The sequence below is a fragment of the Chionomys nivalis genome, chromosome 23 (assembly GCF_950005125.1).
Source record: "Chionomys nivalis chromosome 23, mChiNiv1.1, whole genome shotgun sequence".
Lineage (NCBI taxonomy): Eukaryota > Metazoa > Chordata > Mammalia > Rodentia > Cricetidae > Chionomys > Chionomys nivalis.
The window spans coordinates 29,309,487-29,326,321 of record NC_080108.1 but is presented as its reverse complement, the minus strand read 5'-3'; the positions used below and the strand labels follow the sequence as shown (position 1 = coordinate 29,326,321).

General features: G+C 47.7%; 1 protein-coding gene across 1 annotated transcript in view; it reads right to left on the bottom strand.

Annotated features, from left to right (window-relative positions):
• Window positions 1-3,683, bottom strand: part of Herc2 (HECT and RLD domain containing E3 ubiquitin protein ligase 2) — a 165,121-nt gene extending 161,438 nt beyond the window's left edge. The window contains exons 1-2 of the mRNA XM_057756050.1: window positions 3,540-3,683; window positions 2,929-3,021 (exon numbers count right to left, since the gene is read on the bottom strand). Coding sequence (XP_057612033.1) covers window positions 2,929-3,000 — 72 coding nt within the window. The 5' untranslated portion in view covers window positions 3,001-3,021; window positions 3,540-3,683. The remainder of the gene's footprint in view (window positions 1-2,928; window positions 3,022-3,539) is intronic.
• Window positions 3,684-16,835: the final 13,152 nt, after the last annotated feature.

The following is a 16,835-nucleotide window of genomic DNA, read 5'->3' as shown; positions in this document are numbered from 1 at the left end:
AACGCAAAGATCCACCTGTCTCTACCCTGCCCCCACCAAGTACTAGGATTAAAGGTGTGTGCCACCACTGCTCAGTCTGCATCCCTCATATTTAGTAAGCAATGATAGAGAAAGTGCACAAGCCATTTACATATCTGTATCACCAAACACATTTCCCTCTGACATGTAACCAAAACCTAGCCACTTGTTCTTGGGAGATATGGGAAGACTTTAAAAAAAAAGTTTTTTTTAATGTCTAAGAAGGGTCAAATACTAGTATGCCACTGAATAAATAAAGTGATATGTTCTCTAAGAATGACTAGTGCTTCATTTTATAAATATTTGACTCTTCAGAGACAATCAGTGCATTATTAAGCTAGTTTTGAATCAAAATACTAAACTCACATTTGGCAGTTATTCAGTTTGATTACTAAGGCGGGAAACACAACCCCATTAGGTAAAGGGAGTAGATTCTCTGTTTTTGTTTGATGTGGGTTTTTGGGGTATGGTTTCAGGTTTTTGGTTTTTCTGCATTAATAACAATCTAAACCAGGGCTTTGAACACACTAGGAATCCACTCTACCACGGAGCTATAAACCCCCAGCCCTTAAAACATTTTCTTGACCTCAACAACTGTCTGAAAGTATACCAATCACAAAAAGCAAATTTGTCTTGGGGTGGGGAGTTGGTTGAGCAAGAAAAAGCAATTGTTAAGAAGCCTGACAACCTGAGTTTAGGTCTGTAGAACTCATATAAAAAGCCAAGCTCAGCAGAGCATGTGTGTAATCTCAGTATCCAATACTACAGGAAGACAGGAGGCAGAGAGAATTTCTGTGGAAGCACATGGGCCAGCTGGCCTGGACCACACAGAGCAGCAAATGAGAGTGACCCTGCCTCAAACAACATGGACGTTCAGAACCGACAGAGGTTGTCCTCTAACCTCTACACATGTGGGTGGCACATGAGCACAATGACACCTGTCATATACACACAGGAGAAATTAAAATTTAAAAGTTTTTTAAAGTTTGTCTGACTCTCAATATTTCATAATAAGAAATCACTTTTCTCACCTATCTAACCTGTTTATAAAAGACAAATGAAAGCAGACACAAATAGTTAAACAAAAAAGAGGTATTTAAACAACAAAGGGTAAGTAACAAACCACTTAAGTCTCCTTAGTTCAATCCTATCTATCTTCACACCATGAATAACACACCTGTCATCTGCAACAGTCATGTACAACAGTCCTCAACACACCTGTCATCTGCAACAGTCATGTACAACAGTCCTCAACACACCTGTCATCTGCAACAGTCCTCAACACACCTGTCATCTACAACAGTTATCTACAACGGTCCTCAACACACCTGTCATCTACAACAGTCCTCAACACACCTGTCATCTGCAACAGTCACCTACAATAGTCCTCAACACCTCTTATCTACTGACACTCAGTGTTTGAAGGGACTAGGAAATAAACTTGATTACAAAACTCCATGATCAAAGGCTGCTCACACTACCTTACAGTCACGAATGCTACATAATCAACTCTAAGCAAGACTGTTATAAAAATGAGTTGTCTGACAAATATTTAATGTGGTTAGCCCCCAAAGAGGAAAGGACAGAGACAACAGACACAACTCAGACACTTTTTCATGTCTGTGGTAACGGAGGTCCAAAAGTACCCCTCTACACTATGTATAAACAGCAAGTAGCTCATAATCAGCCTCAAAATTCTTACTGTGATCATTTATCTCATAATCTCCTGACAACTGTAATTCCTTTACTAAACATTACAGACACAGGCCAGCATTCTGCTTCTCATATTCCTGGTGCAAAAATCTGAACATTCCTCTTCATTACAGCTGTAATCTATGTAAAACCAATAGCTCAACCAAACTTTCATCTCACCAGAAGCAGAAACACAAAATCGCAGAAAATGATAACTTACTACACATCACTTCACTGCTTCCCCACACAGCTAACAATCTTCTCAAAAGTATCGGGAAGAAACAAACACTGGTGGGCAAGGTGGCACATGCCTTTAATCCCAGCACTCAGGAGGCAGGGGCCAGCCAGCCACGGTGAGGTGCATAGAAAGACCCTGTCTAAAAATAAGAGAGGAAAAAACAAACTGACAACAGCCACGTCTTGACTAAGAGTGTTGGCAAGAGCTGGGATGGCATTCAGCTGGTCAAGCTCCTGCCTGACTGCACCACAGAAACCCAACAAGGTGGCACAGGCCTGAAACGCGTAGCAAAAGGATTGGATTTCAGGTCATCCTCACCTACACGGAGAGTTCAAGGCCAGCCTGGGAATATGAAACCCTATCTTAAAAAAGAAAAAAAAAAAAGACTCCCGATAAAAATTGAAAAATTGCATAACTAGCTCTCAAGTTTCTTGCACTTACAAATGACTTTAATTAAAACACAACCACATAGCATCTACCTCAACAGTCATAATAAACGTTACATCGTAAGTTATAAGAAATAACTCTCCTCAGACCAGATCCATCTACCTCAACAGTCATAATAAACGTTACATCGTAAGTTTTAAGAAATAACCCTCCTCAGACCAGATCCATCTACCTCAACAGTCATAATAAACGTTACATCGTAAGTTTTAAGAAATAACCCTCCTCAGACCAGATCCATCTACCTCAACAGTCATAATAAACGTTACATCGTAAGTTATAAGAAATAACCCTCCTGAGACCAGATCCATCTACCTCAACAGTCATAATGAACGTTACACTGTAAGTTATGAGAAATAACCCTCCTCAGACCAGATCCATCTACCTCAACAGTCATAATGAACGTTACACTGTAAGTTATGAGAAATAACCCTCCTCAGACAACATCTAGTTGCTAGCCACTCACATGTTCTACTTAACCAAAAACTTTATAGAGACGGGGACACACAAAGAACACCACAACACGCCAACCCCACCTGGATATCTGTCTTCAACCATTTGGAATCAAGTCGAGACTGGGCAGCCAAACAGAAGGACTCAGAAGGCATGTTTCCTCCCGATGGTCGGGCCTGCAAGTCAAACAGAAACGTTGGAGACCCATAGCTTATGAAACGGTTACTCACACCGTTCTGCAGTTTAACGCGGCGGAGACAGAGAAGGTAAAAAGGGGGAAAGGAGAGCTGGGGGACGGGGGACAAGAGCTCGAGAGGGAAAGCTGGACCAAGAACGGGAGGAGCCCTTCCATTAGAGGTGGAGTCGCCAGCCCTGGAGTGGTCACAGGCGACCACCGCACAATGTCACCCCACTCCTTAAATCCCAAAGGGGCGCGCACACACACGCCAGGAAAACTCACTATGGCCACGACTGATGACACCACGGTGCATCAGCCGCTTTACCTACAGCAGTCACGGGTGTGGGGAATAAACAAAAGTCCCGTCTGCAGAGAGATCTACAACCATCGCCTGACCACTCAAGGCAGAGCCGGGCCGGTCGCGGCCCCCCAAAGCGCACAGGCCCTGTCGTCCACGCCAACGCCCGCCTTCCGCCCGCCGCGCTCCCGGGGCCCGCTCGCCCGGATCTCCCAGACCTGGCGCCGCCCGTCGTCGGCCGCTCCGCCCTGCTCCGGCCCGCGCTCGTCCAGACGCGGCGCTGCCCGCTCCGCCAGCCGGCAGCGGGAACCCTCCCTGCGGGAACCGGCCGGCGCTAGCGAGCCAGCGATCCGGTCTGCGGCCCGAAGCGCAGGCTGACGCACGACGGCGCCCGCCCAATAGCGCGAGGCGACGGGACGGCCGCGGCCAATGGGCTCGCGGCGGAGCCCGGCCCGCCCCTCCCTCCCCTCCACTTCCGCTTCCTTCGTTGAGCGACAGCCAACCGCAGACGCCGGGAGGCGGGACTCCTGCGCGCGCACGCTGGCTCGCACCCTCCCCTTTCTCCTATGGACCCGAAAGGAGTTGACCGTCTCCAACGCGACGACACCCGAGAGGCTCTGTGCACTGCACTTCGGAATTCGAGCCTCTGGGCAGGGGACAAAATTTAAGAAAAAGCCATTGGGGCAATATGTGGGAGGAAGGGGGAGGGAAATAGGAAACGGGGAGGAGGCGGAAATTTTAATTAAAAAAGAAATAAATAAAATTTAAAAATAAATAAATAAATAAATAATTGCTCTTCCTAAAAAAAAAAAAAAAAATAAAAGAATTTCTTTGCAAACAATGTAAACCTATTCCCATGTGCTATTAAAAAAAAAAAGAAATGCTCTTGACTTCTGAGAAATGGTGTCTCACTTGGGGCTGGAGGCTAGACTAGGCTGGGTTTCTGTGCAGAGAGGCAAGGGTTCTTTTTAAAAATATATGTATTTATTTATTTATTATGTATACAATATTTTGTCTGTGTGAATGCCTACAGGCCAGAAGAGGGCACCAGACCCCATTACAGATGGTTGTGAGCCACCATGTGGTTGCTGGGAATTGAATTCAGGACCTTTGGAAGAGCAGGCAATGCTCTTAACCTCTGAGTCATCTCTCCAGCCTGAGGCAAGGGTTCTTGCATGCTACAGCCCTACAGAGGGAAAAAGTGTACCTGAGCCTCCCCCATCAGGCACGATATACTGCTCTGCTCCCCGCCTGGCTAACGCTAGGCCTGAGGCCCAGCCTCATCAGCTGTGACCTCTTTTTATGCCTCTTGTGTCAATTCCAAGGTCGTTGTTCCCCGCAAAGAGAAAGGAAACCTGGCCATCTCTCTCTGCCTCTGCCCACACACCCACGAGTGTCCACTGGGCATGCACCTGCCATGTACTCTATCGTGGATGCTGGGGACAGAGGGAGGCCCAGAAAGCGACAAAGCCCACAGTATGGAAAGGCTGGCATCCCAGCTGAGGGTCCAGAGGTCAGGGGAAGTCTTCTTGAGCAGTGAAAAGGCCAAGAACAAAGACCCCGAGGCAGGAGCATGCCCAGGTTCTCAGTCTTGTGCTGTTGTTATTTAGGGCTGAGAATTCCTCATTGTGGACTGTCCTGGGCTTTGTAGGGTGTTTAGTAGAACTAAGCCCTGAGGAACTCCAGCCTGTGGTGGCTGACAGCAGGGGATGGACAGGAGCAGGCAGGGCAGAGGCAGAGGCCTGAGCAAGGCTACTACAGCCAAGCAATCACATCATGTCCTCTCTGTGTGTGCATGTGCGTGTGTGTGTGGATAGGCATACAGTAGTACACATGGGCACACGCATGCGCTTACATCTGTGTACTGCCTGTGCATGTGACTCTGTACACCAATGTTTGTGGCATGTCTGTAAGTGCTTGTGTGGCAGGCACAGTGTACACGTGACGTGCTCAGGTGTGAGAGGGAAGGCGGTTCAGATACTCAGACAAGGATCGGGGAGGAACGGCCCTGTGTATCCTCTTAATGGTCTCCCCAGGCCTGAACAGCAGGATGGGGCGGGCGTGTTTGGGGTTCCCTGCTTCTGTACACACCCAAGCTGACCTTTCAGAGCTGTATTTTCCCTGGGTTGTCAGGATCAACCTCACCGTGCCCCCAGGGCTGTCTGCTGGCTGTTGTGGGCCCAGTGGGGGCTGGGAAGTCCTCCCTGCTGTCTGCCCTGCTCGGGGAGCTGTTGAAGGTAGAAGGGTCTGTGAGCATTGAGGTAAGACCACCCTGTTCCTCCCTGCCCTGGCCACTGAGATGTATCCTCAGAGATCCCTCACATCTTCCCTCACAGTCCAGGTCCCTGTCAACCACTGTCAGCCTCCTGCCCTCTGAGCACCCAATCCCTACTCTCATATGAGCTACCAACTGCGAAGCGTGTTTCAGGGTTCCATGGCATATGTGCCCCAGGAGGCCTGGGTCCAGAATACCTCAGTGGTGGAGAATGTGTGCTTCAGGCAGGAGCTGGACCTGCCCTGGTTGCAGAAAGTTCTGGAAGCCTGTGCTCTGGAGTCTGATGTGGCCAGCTTCCCTGCAGGAATCCATAGCCCAATAGGGGAGCAGGTGAAGAGCCCCTGGGTCCAAATACCTCCCTGACCTGGGGATAGTATGATGAGGGACAATAGGGACAGAAAGGGTGTCGTGAAGGAGGCCCCAGCTCAAAGCCAAACATATAGCAGCTGCTCCGTTATTAAGGAGAAATTGGTTTTAAAAATTAAAACAGAGACAAAAGGAGAGCAGAATGCCCTGCTGAGTAATGTTAGCCAGATTGTTTCCCCTTTCTTTGCCTCACCAAAGTATCTAAGCTGAGATGGTCCCCACACAGGACACAGACATCTGAAACTATTGAACACACAGAATCAGAAAACTATGTGCTAAGTTCTGGCCCCCTATTTGTTTTTGTAAATAAAGTTTTATTGGGACACAGTCATCTATTCACTGCCTATGATCTATGACTACTTCAGAGCTAGGAAATTGGGACAGACATCAAATAGCCCTCAAACTTTACAAAAGTTATTCTCTGTCCCATCCTAAAAAATGTGGAGTAGCCCCTGGGTTAGGGAACTGGGAATCACTACTGGGATCAAGCTTTGCAAATTCTGAGCAACTGCTTCACCTCTGAGTTATAGTCTCTTGTTTTGTTTTATTTTTTTTGGAGGGGGGGTTCTCTGTGGTTTTGGAGCCTGTCCTGGAACTAGCTCTTGTAGACCAGGCTGGTCTCGAACTCACAGAGATCTGCCTGCCTCTGCCTTCCAAGTGCTGGGATTAAAGGCGTGCGCCATCACCGCCCGGCTAGCCTCTTGTTTTGGTTTGAGACAGCCTCAGCCTCTTGAGTGCTGAGACGATGGGCATGAGCCACCACAGCTGGCTCAGGCCCCTACTTTCCATCCTTTCTCCCTTCAGAGCCCAGCAGACAGAGGGTCGTGCCAAGAGTTCAAGTCCCCCTCTCCCTCTTTCAGAACTCTCAGGGCTTCCCATTGCCTTCAGTCAGAGCCAAAGTTTTGAGCAGCCCCAGAAAGCCCCTGTGTGACCCCATTTCTCCCTCTATCTCATCTCCTGTCATACTTCCTGCTCTCTCCAGCTACAGGGAACCCCCATGCTCACCCGATCTCCCAAGCACACTCTTCCTGCAGGGCCCCAGCTGGAAAGCTGTCCCCAAAGAACACACAGGGCTCACATCCTGCGTCACCTTTGAGGCAGGCCTGCTCTTGTCCCCTTTCCCATCATGTGTTCATTGGATGAAAGGGTCAGGAGAGTGGGACACTCGCTGCTAGATCCCCTCAGCCAAGGGCAGTCAGTAAATGAATGAAAATAAGTTAGTTAGACAAGGGGGCGAGTGGCATCCTCAGGGAACATGTCAGTAGTTGAGGAAAGGGAAGAAATACTGGGCAGAGAGGGAGGAGACACAGTGCAAAAAAAACCCAGCATCTCCAGAAGGGACACTGGGAAGGGGAGAAGCAGGCTCAGGCCAGCAAGGGTTCTGGCCCAGTGTTTAGAGACAAGCAAGACCCAAGAGCCCCTTAGTTAAAAAAAAAAAATAGGTCAAATGTCATGGCACATGGTTTTAACCTAAGCACTGGGGAATCTGAGCAGATCACTGGGTTTGAGGTCAACTTGGTCTACACTGTGTGTCTCCACTGTGTGATGGGCAGATTTTGAAGGACAAGGCTAACATCAGTAAGGCTAGGGAAGAGGCTTTTGTACGACTGAGGTGGGAGATGCTGGCGGTCTGGACTGGTGGTCGTATGGCCAGGCCAGATATCAGACTGGGAATGCATGTAAAGTCTAAGACCTGGGCTGGGATGTAGCCCAGCTGGTAGAGCACTCTAGTGTTTGCTAAGCTCTGGGTTGATCTCCACCACTGAATAAACTGGCGAGGCAGTGCAAGCCTGCAATCTCAGCACTGAGAGGAAGAGGCAGGAGGATCAGAACTCCAAGGTCACCCTTGGCTATATATGAAATTTGAGGCCAGCCTGGGCTCCACAAGACTTTGCTTAAAAACAAAATCTGAAAAAAATCTACAAAAACAGTAGCCCCACAGAAGAGTGTCCTTCTGGAACACTGACATCAAGAAGCAAGAGTATCGAAACCACTCAAACCAGCACTGTTTCTTCAAAGAGACAACCGAAGTAATCCTCCCAGCCCAGGTTCATCCAGCTGCTTTTTCAGCGCCTAAAGCAGGCATTGAAAAAAGAGAACATAGAGTTATGGCTCTCACTGGACAGAAGCCTGAAGACAGGGCTAGTCCAGACAATTTGTGGTCAAGCAAAAACTTGTACCTCGAAGAAAAAGACGAGGATGATTGTTTAACAGGAGATGGCAGAGGGGCCAGCACACCTGTTATCAAGCAAAGGTTCATTGGTTCCACCCCTAAGAAAGAAGACAGATTGCAGGAAACATGTGACCAAGCTCAACAATCAAAACAAGTGAGCTCTCTCCAACCCAGACCTTTGGAATTGGTGAAGAACATTGTTTCTGAGAGGAATGTTGTTATCCAAGCTACTTCAATCTTACAGCCTTTGAGTAGAGCTCTAAATGTCAACAGCAGAACAAAGAAAAACTATGAATTCTTCAATCCAGAGTCTAAGAACTGTTCTAGAGTAGGAGCCAAATTCCAGGCCCAAGAGACACTCGTGCCTGACTCTCTTCTGAAGAGAACCTTGCAGAGTCACTTCAAACACGAGCAAGAATAATCGTAATCGTAATAAGTCTTCTGAAAGGACCTATCGCAGCCTGTCTGAGAGATCTCATCGGAGACGCCACAGTCCTCAGAGAAAGCCTAGGAGTCCCTCTGACAGAACCCTCAGAAGCCTCTTGGAGAGGAGATGTCGCAGTCCCTCCCAGAGGAAGGATAGCAGTCCCTCTAGAAGAACCCCTCAGAGTATCTCTGACAGGAGCCGGCCCAGGCTCTCTAAGGGGAGAGGTCGCAGTCCCTCAGGGAGGAGCCCTCATAGTAGTACCCGTAGTAGCTCTTGTGAGAGAAGGGGACTTAATCCCTCTCCCAAGTGTCGGCTTGGTCTTTATGGGAGGAACCAACACATTCCTCCTCACTAGGTAGACCAGGCTGGCCTCAAACTTACAGTGATCCTCCTGCCTCTGCCTCTCACCTGTTGGCATTACAGGCATGTACCACCACTCCTGGAATCCATCTTCTACCTGCTCCTTTCACACCTACTCCTTCAACTCCCTGCACTTTTCCCCTCCCATTGGGCTGCCTCGCTGGTCTGCCCTTTTGCCTTTGCTTCCCTTTCTGGGAGAGTGAAATGCTTCCCTATCAGTACTGGTCTATTTTCACTCTTTACCTTTCTAGATTCCAGGTGTTCAGCTGGAGTCTTTGAAGAAGCATCTGGGAAGAGGCCAAGCCCAAGGAGATTGCCAATTTATACACCATCACAGCCTTGGCGTGGAAGCGGGATGGCTCCCGGCTCTGTGCGGTGTGTTGTTAGGAGCCCCTTTCTGTACTGGCGATTGTCTCCAAACTACAGTAAAATAGAAACTACTCCCTATGCCAAGGGAGTCGCTCTACTCTGACACAAGAGAACTCCAGCTGCCTTGTGACTTCAACCTAAAAAAATCTACTGTTAAAGGCAGGAAAGGGAAACTTACAGTTTCCAGGAGGCCCTGAGGGACACGCTTGTCCAGGACAGCCTGATTTCCCCTCATTGTCCAACCCACATGTGATCCCTGTAAGTCCTGGGATTGCGACTTTTTTTCTGATATGTCCAGAACCTGCCCACCCTTTTGCTGGCCACTTCTGTCTAGATTGTGACACTGAGGTCTGAGGTCTTGGGGTATATCCAGACACCGTCCTTGGCCAGCGTGCCGCGCATCGCCTTCCATGCTGTCCCTCTCTCTCAGGGCACCCTCTGTGGTGTGGTGGAACAGTTTGACTGCTGCCTCCGAAGGAGTATTTACAAGAACAAGTTTGAGCTGACGTATGTGGGACCCAGTCAGGTGAGCAGCTGATGGCCTAGCATGCTGAGACCTCTCATGGCTCATCTGTCCTTGTCACATTTCCCCCACCTGCTGGCCACAGCCAGTGTCAAATTTAACCTTCCTCCCTCTGGCAGAGCTATCGTAGGGAACTGAATGTTTCAGGGCAACTTCTGGCAACCCTCCTGCTACATAGTTGTTTTAACCCATCGCAAGCAAAGGTTTACACATCCTGGCTCAAGAGATACAGGGATTGGTGCCTGTATCTCCCCAGTGTGAAGCTGTTCTCAGCGCCGCCCACTAGAGTTGTGGACGTGTAGGATCTCAGGCGAACTGTAAACGCACGACTCTGTTGTCCCAGAGACGCTCGTCTCACTCTCCCACTTCCCTTCCCTTGCTCTTATTACCAGTTTGTTCCTGGATCTTTCCAGTCTCTCCAGAAACGTTTATCCTCTCTCTACTGTGTGAGATCTGTTAAGGACTGAGAGTACAAAGGTAATTTATCTGTAAGACATCGTACCCAGAGATACGGCTCTTACTATTCTTACAGAGAACACAAGTTCAGTTCCCAGTGCCGTGTTAGTGTCTCACAATCGCTGCGTCTTCAGCCTTGGGGATGCAACGCCCTCTTCCGACATCCGGCACCTGCACTCACCTTTGTACACACCCACACATGTAATTCCAATTCTTTTTAAAAAAAGACATTGTGGTCTGGTATGTGGCCAGTGAGCTTGAGGCCAGCCTGGTCTATATAGCAAGTTCCAGGCCAACGAGGGCTACATGTCTCAAAAAAGAAAAAAGTAGAAGAGGAAGAAAAAGAAAGAAAATCTTAGCATTTAGGAGGATGGCCAGTTGGAGGTCATCTTAGGTACGTGATGATATAATAACGATAATAATAGGTTCATAATTATATAACAGTAACGATGATATAGTATTCTATCTTCATAGGTAAAGAGCTTTGTACTAAGAAGTGTAGGAACAAAGTGAGTGATTAGTGTTACTGAGTAGAGCTTTCAGAATCGAATGGCCATGGACAGCCCAGGCCATGGGGAAGTATTTCCTAGGTAGCAAACCCCTGTGTGGGTGCAAGTGTTGTCCTTATCAACAGCATCCCAGGCTGAGGGAGAAACAAGGTATCCTGGGGTTGCGTGAGGGACCAGAGCACCTGCACTCTTCTCCTGCTCTGGGAAAGCCTGATGGGTTGGACTGGTCCCTTCCCAGGTGATAGTGAAAACCTGTCTTCAGGGACCAGGGTGGTGCTCAAGTCCCACTATGGTGATGTAATAAGAACGGCGGGGCTGCGTCCCCGGCACCCAGCCGCCCGCATGGCTACCTTATGCCCCGAAATAATTACATGGAAACTGTATTCTTTTAATCACTGCCTGGCCCATTAGTTCCAGCCTCTTATTGGCTAGCTCTTACATATTGATCTAACCCATTTCTAATATTCTGTGTAGTATCACGAGCTGGCTTACCAGGAAAGATCTTAACCTGCGTCTGTCTGGAGTGGGAGAATCATGGCGACTCCTCACTCGGCTTCTTTCTCCCAGCATTCTGTTCTGTTTACTCCACCCATCTAAGGGCTGGCCTATAAATGGGCCAAGGCAGTTTCTTTATTAAATGAAAGTAACTCCTCCATCACAATGGCTATGAGATAGAAGAGGTGAAGATCCTGGGGAAGGAACGCTACTTTGTGGCTCACACATCGGACACGCTGCTGCTCGGAGACTTGAACACCAATCGCCTCAGTGAGGTAGGAACCGAGAGAGGAAGGGTGGGTAATGGGATGTCTTGGCTTGCTAATTCTGAAGATGCGGGCCCTAAGAAGTAAGATTCCCCATAGGATACCATTCTGATGTTATTTCCTGGAATATAAACTTCCACAGTCAGACTGGTTTCTCTTGGAAATATGAGGATCAGGGCAAGATCACCTTTTGTGCAACGTCAAAACCTCCCTGAATACCATCTCTCTTCCTTGCCACTGACATCCTCCAGGCTTGTCTTGGGTGATTGTCTACATTGTCTATGATGTTTTCTCCTCACTTTGCAGATAGCCTGGCAGGGATCTGGTGGCAATGAGAAATATTTCTTTGAAAATGAGAATGTGAGTAGCCGCGATTCCCTGCCCCCATTTCAGCAAGCGGGAGCTTCTAGTCAGAGGGGCAAGAGGCGAGGGATGGGGAGATTGCAGGTAAAGGGTGGGGATGAAACAGGAAAAGACAGGGAGAGGTCACCCTGAACTACAGTGCCCCTTCCCCCACTTCTCTCCACACCGCCTCCATTCTTCTCCAAGTGTGCATGATCTTCAATGCTAGAGAGCTTATCCTGGTGGAATATGGGAGTAATGACTCCTTGGGTTCTGTACACACTGAATTCATGAACCCTCACCTCATCAGGTAACTGAACCCTGGAAATCCAGAAGGATTCCTTTGGGACTTCTAAAGTGTGTGTCTCCAAAACAGGCTAAAAATGTTGTCCCATGTGCTATTTCAGAACCCTCCAGAAGACCCTAGCAAAGCCCATTTTACCTTACCTTGTTGTTTCATGTTTCAGCGTCCGTATCAACGAGAGGTGCCAGCCAGGAATGGAAGATAATAAGAAACTGGCTTATCTTGTTGATATTAAGACTATTGCTATCGGTAAGATGCTCTTATAACCTTAATACTGACACAGATACCTGTAATGCACTTGTGTATTATGAGCATATTCAGTGATGAACCTGAAAGGCACTAGGTAAGTATGTAACCTCATTTTTACAGTGTTAGAGGAAATGTTTAAGTCCCTGTGGGTATGCCTTTATGAAGTGTCTGGCTATGGGTACATTCATGCTCAGGCCTGTCAGAAGGCCTGTCTGTAGAATTACCATGTTCTCTCATCATATATCTTAGGGTCAGCAAGTTGTGAACAGTAGAGAATTATCAGCAAATTTAGGGATTTTCCTGTTTAGACATCATCAAATCCTAGACTCTTTAGAACTGGAAGGACTGTATTTTTTATATTTATGTTATTAGTAACCCTTATTATTAGTAACTAGTAACAATAGAAATGTAATTTGCATTTCACAAGTGTTTCATTTATAAATCTCCACTTTATGATTTCTGTCACCAAATGTTCCAAGCATGGAAGGAAGAACTAAGACTAACTTAGGATCATGCAGAAGGTGTAGAGACGAGCATGCCACATAGTATGTCTGTAAGGATGGGACTGGCGTCAGCTACCCTGTCCGTACTTACTGCTCTGTGAGCTTACCAAAGTTACTTAGTCTTTCTTAGTGTCTTAACCCACACAGTGAACGAAGACAGCACCTATGTCAGATGGAAGCACTCAGATCCTTCCCTGCCACATAATCGTTAATAAAGTCCAGCTGCTGAGAGTCATAACCTATTGTTAATACTTGCTTATCCATGCCTAGTGCTGTTAAATCAAAACTTTTTGTTGCATTTACATTTATTTTACCTCATCTCTTACTCATGAGCATTTAGAGAGTGGCTTTTTGTTTGTTTGCTTGTTTGTTTGTTTTGGGTTTTTTTTTCATTGTTTGGTTTGGTTTTATTTTATTTTATTTGAGACAGGGTTTCTCTGTGTAACCCAGGCTGACCTGGAACTCACTCTGTAGCCCAGGCTGGCCTCGAAATCAGAAAGATCCACCTGCCTCTGCCTCCCATGTGCTGGGACGAAAGGTGTGTGCTGCCACAGCATGCTGAGTATTAATTTTTTAAAGGTTTATTTTAGCTGAATGGATATTTGGCCTGCATGTATGGCTGTGCGCCATGTGCATGCCTTATGCCTTTGGAGGCCAAAAGAGGACAGTGGGATCCCTGGAACTTGGTGGGTGTGAGCTGCCATGTGGGTGCTGGGGATTGAACCTGGGTCCTCTGGAAGAACAGTCAGTACTTTTAACCTCTGAGCCATTTCTTCAACCCCTAGTTGTTTGGGGTTTGTTGTTTGGTGTGGTTTTAATCACATCACTGCTACTTGCCGAGGGCCATGCTTAGAGCAGAATTGCTGAATCATAGGAGCAGCTGTGCCTTCAGCCTGACTAAGCGTCTCCCATTGCTCTCCAAAGAGGACGGTCAATGCCCGTTCCTCTCCCAGTCAGAGTTCCTATCCTTCCACATCCTCCCCAGGACTTGAAATGCATGGTGTGTGTGCAATGCCGTTTCACTTACTTACTGTTCACTTGGATTTCTCTTCTGTGACTTCCAGTTTCTCATCCCTTATGCATTGTGAAAGTCAAGTGGTCTCTTTGTTAGAGATGTGAAATTCCGTATATTACCTCTGATGGTTACTTACATTGTAGTTTTTTTTCTTAGTATGTGTGGCTTGAGTTTTCTCTCTTTTAGGTATCTTTAGTATTGAGACATTTAAATTTTATTGTAGTTATTTATGTAATGGAACCGGTTGGGGAAGCAAAAGACAACCTGAGAAGCTGGGCAGTGGTGACACACACCTTTAATCCCAGAACTCAGGAGGCAGAGGCAGGTGGATCTCTGTGAATTCAAGACCAGCCTGGTCTACATAGCAAGTTCCAAAGGTACCCAGAGAGACTCGGTCTTGAAAAAAAAAAAAAGACACTCTGAGGCGGTAGATCCCTCCTTCCCACTGTGTGGGTCTAGAGGATCAGACTCAGGCCCTGTAGCACACACCTTTAAATATTAATTGAAGGGCCAGTGGGATGACTCAGCCTCTAAAGATCCTGGTCCAAGCCTGATGACTCAGCTTTAGTCCCTCAGGAGAAGACCAACTCCTGCAAGTTGTCTTCTGACTTCCATGTGTGCTCCTTGCAAAATAGAAACAAAGAACTAAAAATGTAATTAACAAATTCTTTTTTTTTTTTAATTTTCGAGACAGGGTTTCTCTGTAGCTTTTTGGTTCTTGTCCTGGAACTAGCTCTTGTAGACCAGGCTGGCCTCGAACTCATAGAGATCCACCTGCCTCTGCCTCTCGAGTGCTGGGATTAAAGGCGTGAGCCACCACCGCCCGGCCTATTAACAAATTCTTAGTTTAAAAAATTGAGTCTAGGGATATAGTTGAGTGGCGGAGTGCAAGGGAGCCCTGTGTTCAATCACCAGTGCTGCCAAAATAATAGTAATAGTAATTGCTGGTTTTTGAGGTCTCATTTAAAAACTTTTCCCCATATTCCCTCCTATATTTTAACATTCTTAAGTTTGCCTGACAAAATAATATACTTTAAAAAGAACATCAGTCTAAGAGTTGAGAAGATAACTCATTTGGTAAAGTGCTTGCTGTTCAAGTAGAGGGGCCTGAGTTTGAGCCCCAGAACATACAGCAAGAAAGTGAAGCGTGTTAGTGCACACTTAAATCCCAGAGCTGGAGAGGCAGAGACAGGCAGACCCCTAGGGCTCAGCCCAGCTTACTTGGTAAATTCCAGGGCCAAGCTGAGATTCTGGTTGAAGAAAGGGTGGAAGCAGCTGAGGAGTGACACCCGAGCGTGTCTTCTGGCCTGCTCACATGTACAAGTGCAGTCACACGCGCACCCACAGTCTGTGCGTGCCCACACACCCCTAAGTCTGCTTCCTACTGAAGAACTGGATGCCACTCTTTGTATACTGTGCAGGGTGAGGTTGTAGGTCTGGAGCGAGGTGGAGGGAAGACAGAGGTGATGGTGACCGAAGGGGTGACGACTGTGGCCTACACCCTGGACGAGGGCGCCTGATTGAGTTTGGAACAGCCATCGATGACGGCAACTACACCCGGTGAGAGCTGCTAACAGCCAGTGTGGTGCTGAGCCAGTGTGGGCCTAGCAGTGACCCATTAAAATGTCACAGCTCAATGGGGCCCTGTAGTCATGGGAGGAGCCTAGACAAAGGGCGGTGTTTCTGGCCTTTCTTCCCCCCTCCTACTGCCCCAGCAGCACCAGGGTTCCCCTCTGCTCCTCCAGATCCTGCTTCACTCCTGTGCTTTCCTCCCTTCCTCTCCAGGGCAACAGCCTTCTTGGAGACCCTGGAGATAACCCCAGAAACAGAGGCAATGTGGAAAACCTTGAGCAAACGCCCGGGAGGCAAGGCAGCTCCACACTGCTGAGAGGTGAGAGCTGTGGAACTGAATGCTGGCCACTAGGAGGCCTGTGGGCTGCTTCTGTCCTGTGTGTGGGCACTGCTTCCCACACACCCCAACAACATGAGCACTTCCTGCTGCACCTACTCCAAACTCCTTCCTACTCTAGATCAATATACCTTTTTAAAAATAGTTTTAAATTCTGTGAATAAGAATGTCAATGTGTGGGTTTGTGCACAAGAGTGCCAGTTCCTGCCAAGGTCAGAAGAGAGTTTTGAACCTCCTGGAGCTGGAGTTCCAGGCGGTTGTGAGCCGCCTTGATAAAGGTGCTGGAACCAGACTCCAGTCTCTACAAGAGCAGTATACACTCCTGATTGCAGCGCTGTTCCTCTAGCTCTGAATATGCCCTAATGTTTTAGCTTCTCCTTTGCAAGGTTTTCTTTAAGAGGTTGTTTCTTGTTTGTATTATTACTGTTTATATATTTAAAGTTTTTACATTTTTAAAATTTAGTTACTTTGAACTGGGTGTGTTTTAGTCACTTTTCTATTACTGTGGCAAAACACCGTGACCAAGGCAGCCTATAAAAGCCGCACAAAATGACCTTACAGTTCCATGATAGGGGCAGTGCGAGCAGAGTGGCCTGGACAGCTGAGAGCTCACATCATGGAACCAGCAAACAGACAGCACTGGAGATGGCAGAAAACTTTTGAAACAGCAAAGCCTCACCCACAGTGACAAACCTCCTCCAGCAAGGCCATACTTCCCAATCCCTCCCAAACAGTTCCACCTCCTAGGGACCAAGTCTTCAGACGTCTGAGCCAGTGGGAGGCAGTCCCATCCACACTGCCACAATGTGTCTGTGTGAGGGTCCATGTGTGGGTATGTCCACATGAATGATGGTCCCTGCAGAGGCCAGAGGTGTAGGATCCCCTGGAGCGAGAGCTTCAGGCAGTTATGAGCCTTCATATGTAGATACTGGGAATTGAACTCAGGTCCTCTGCAAGAGCAGTACACACTCTT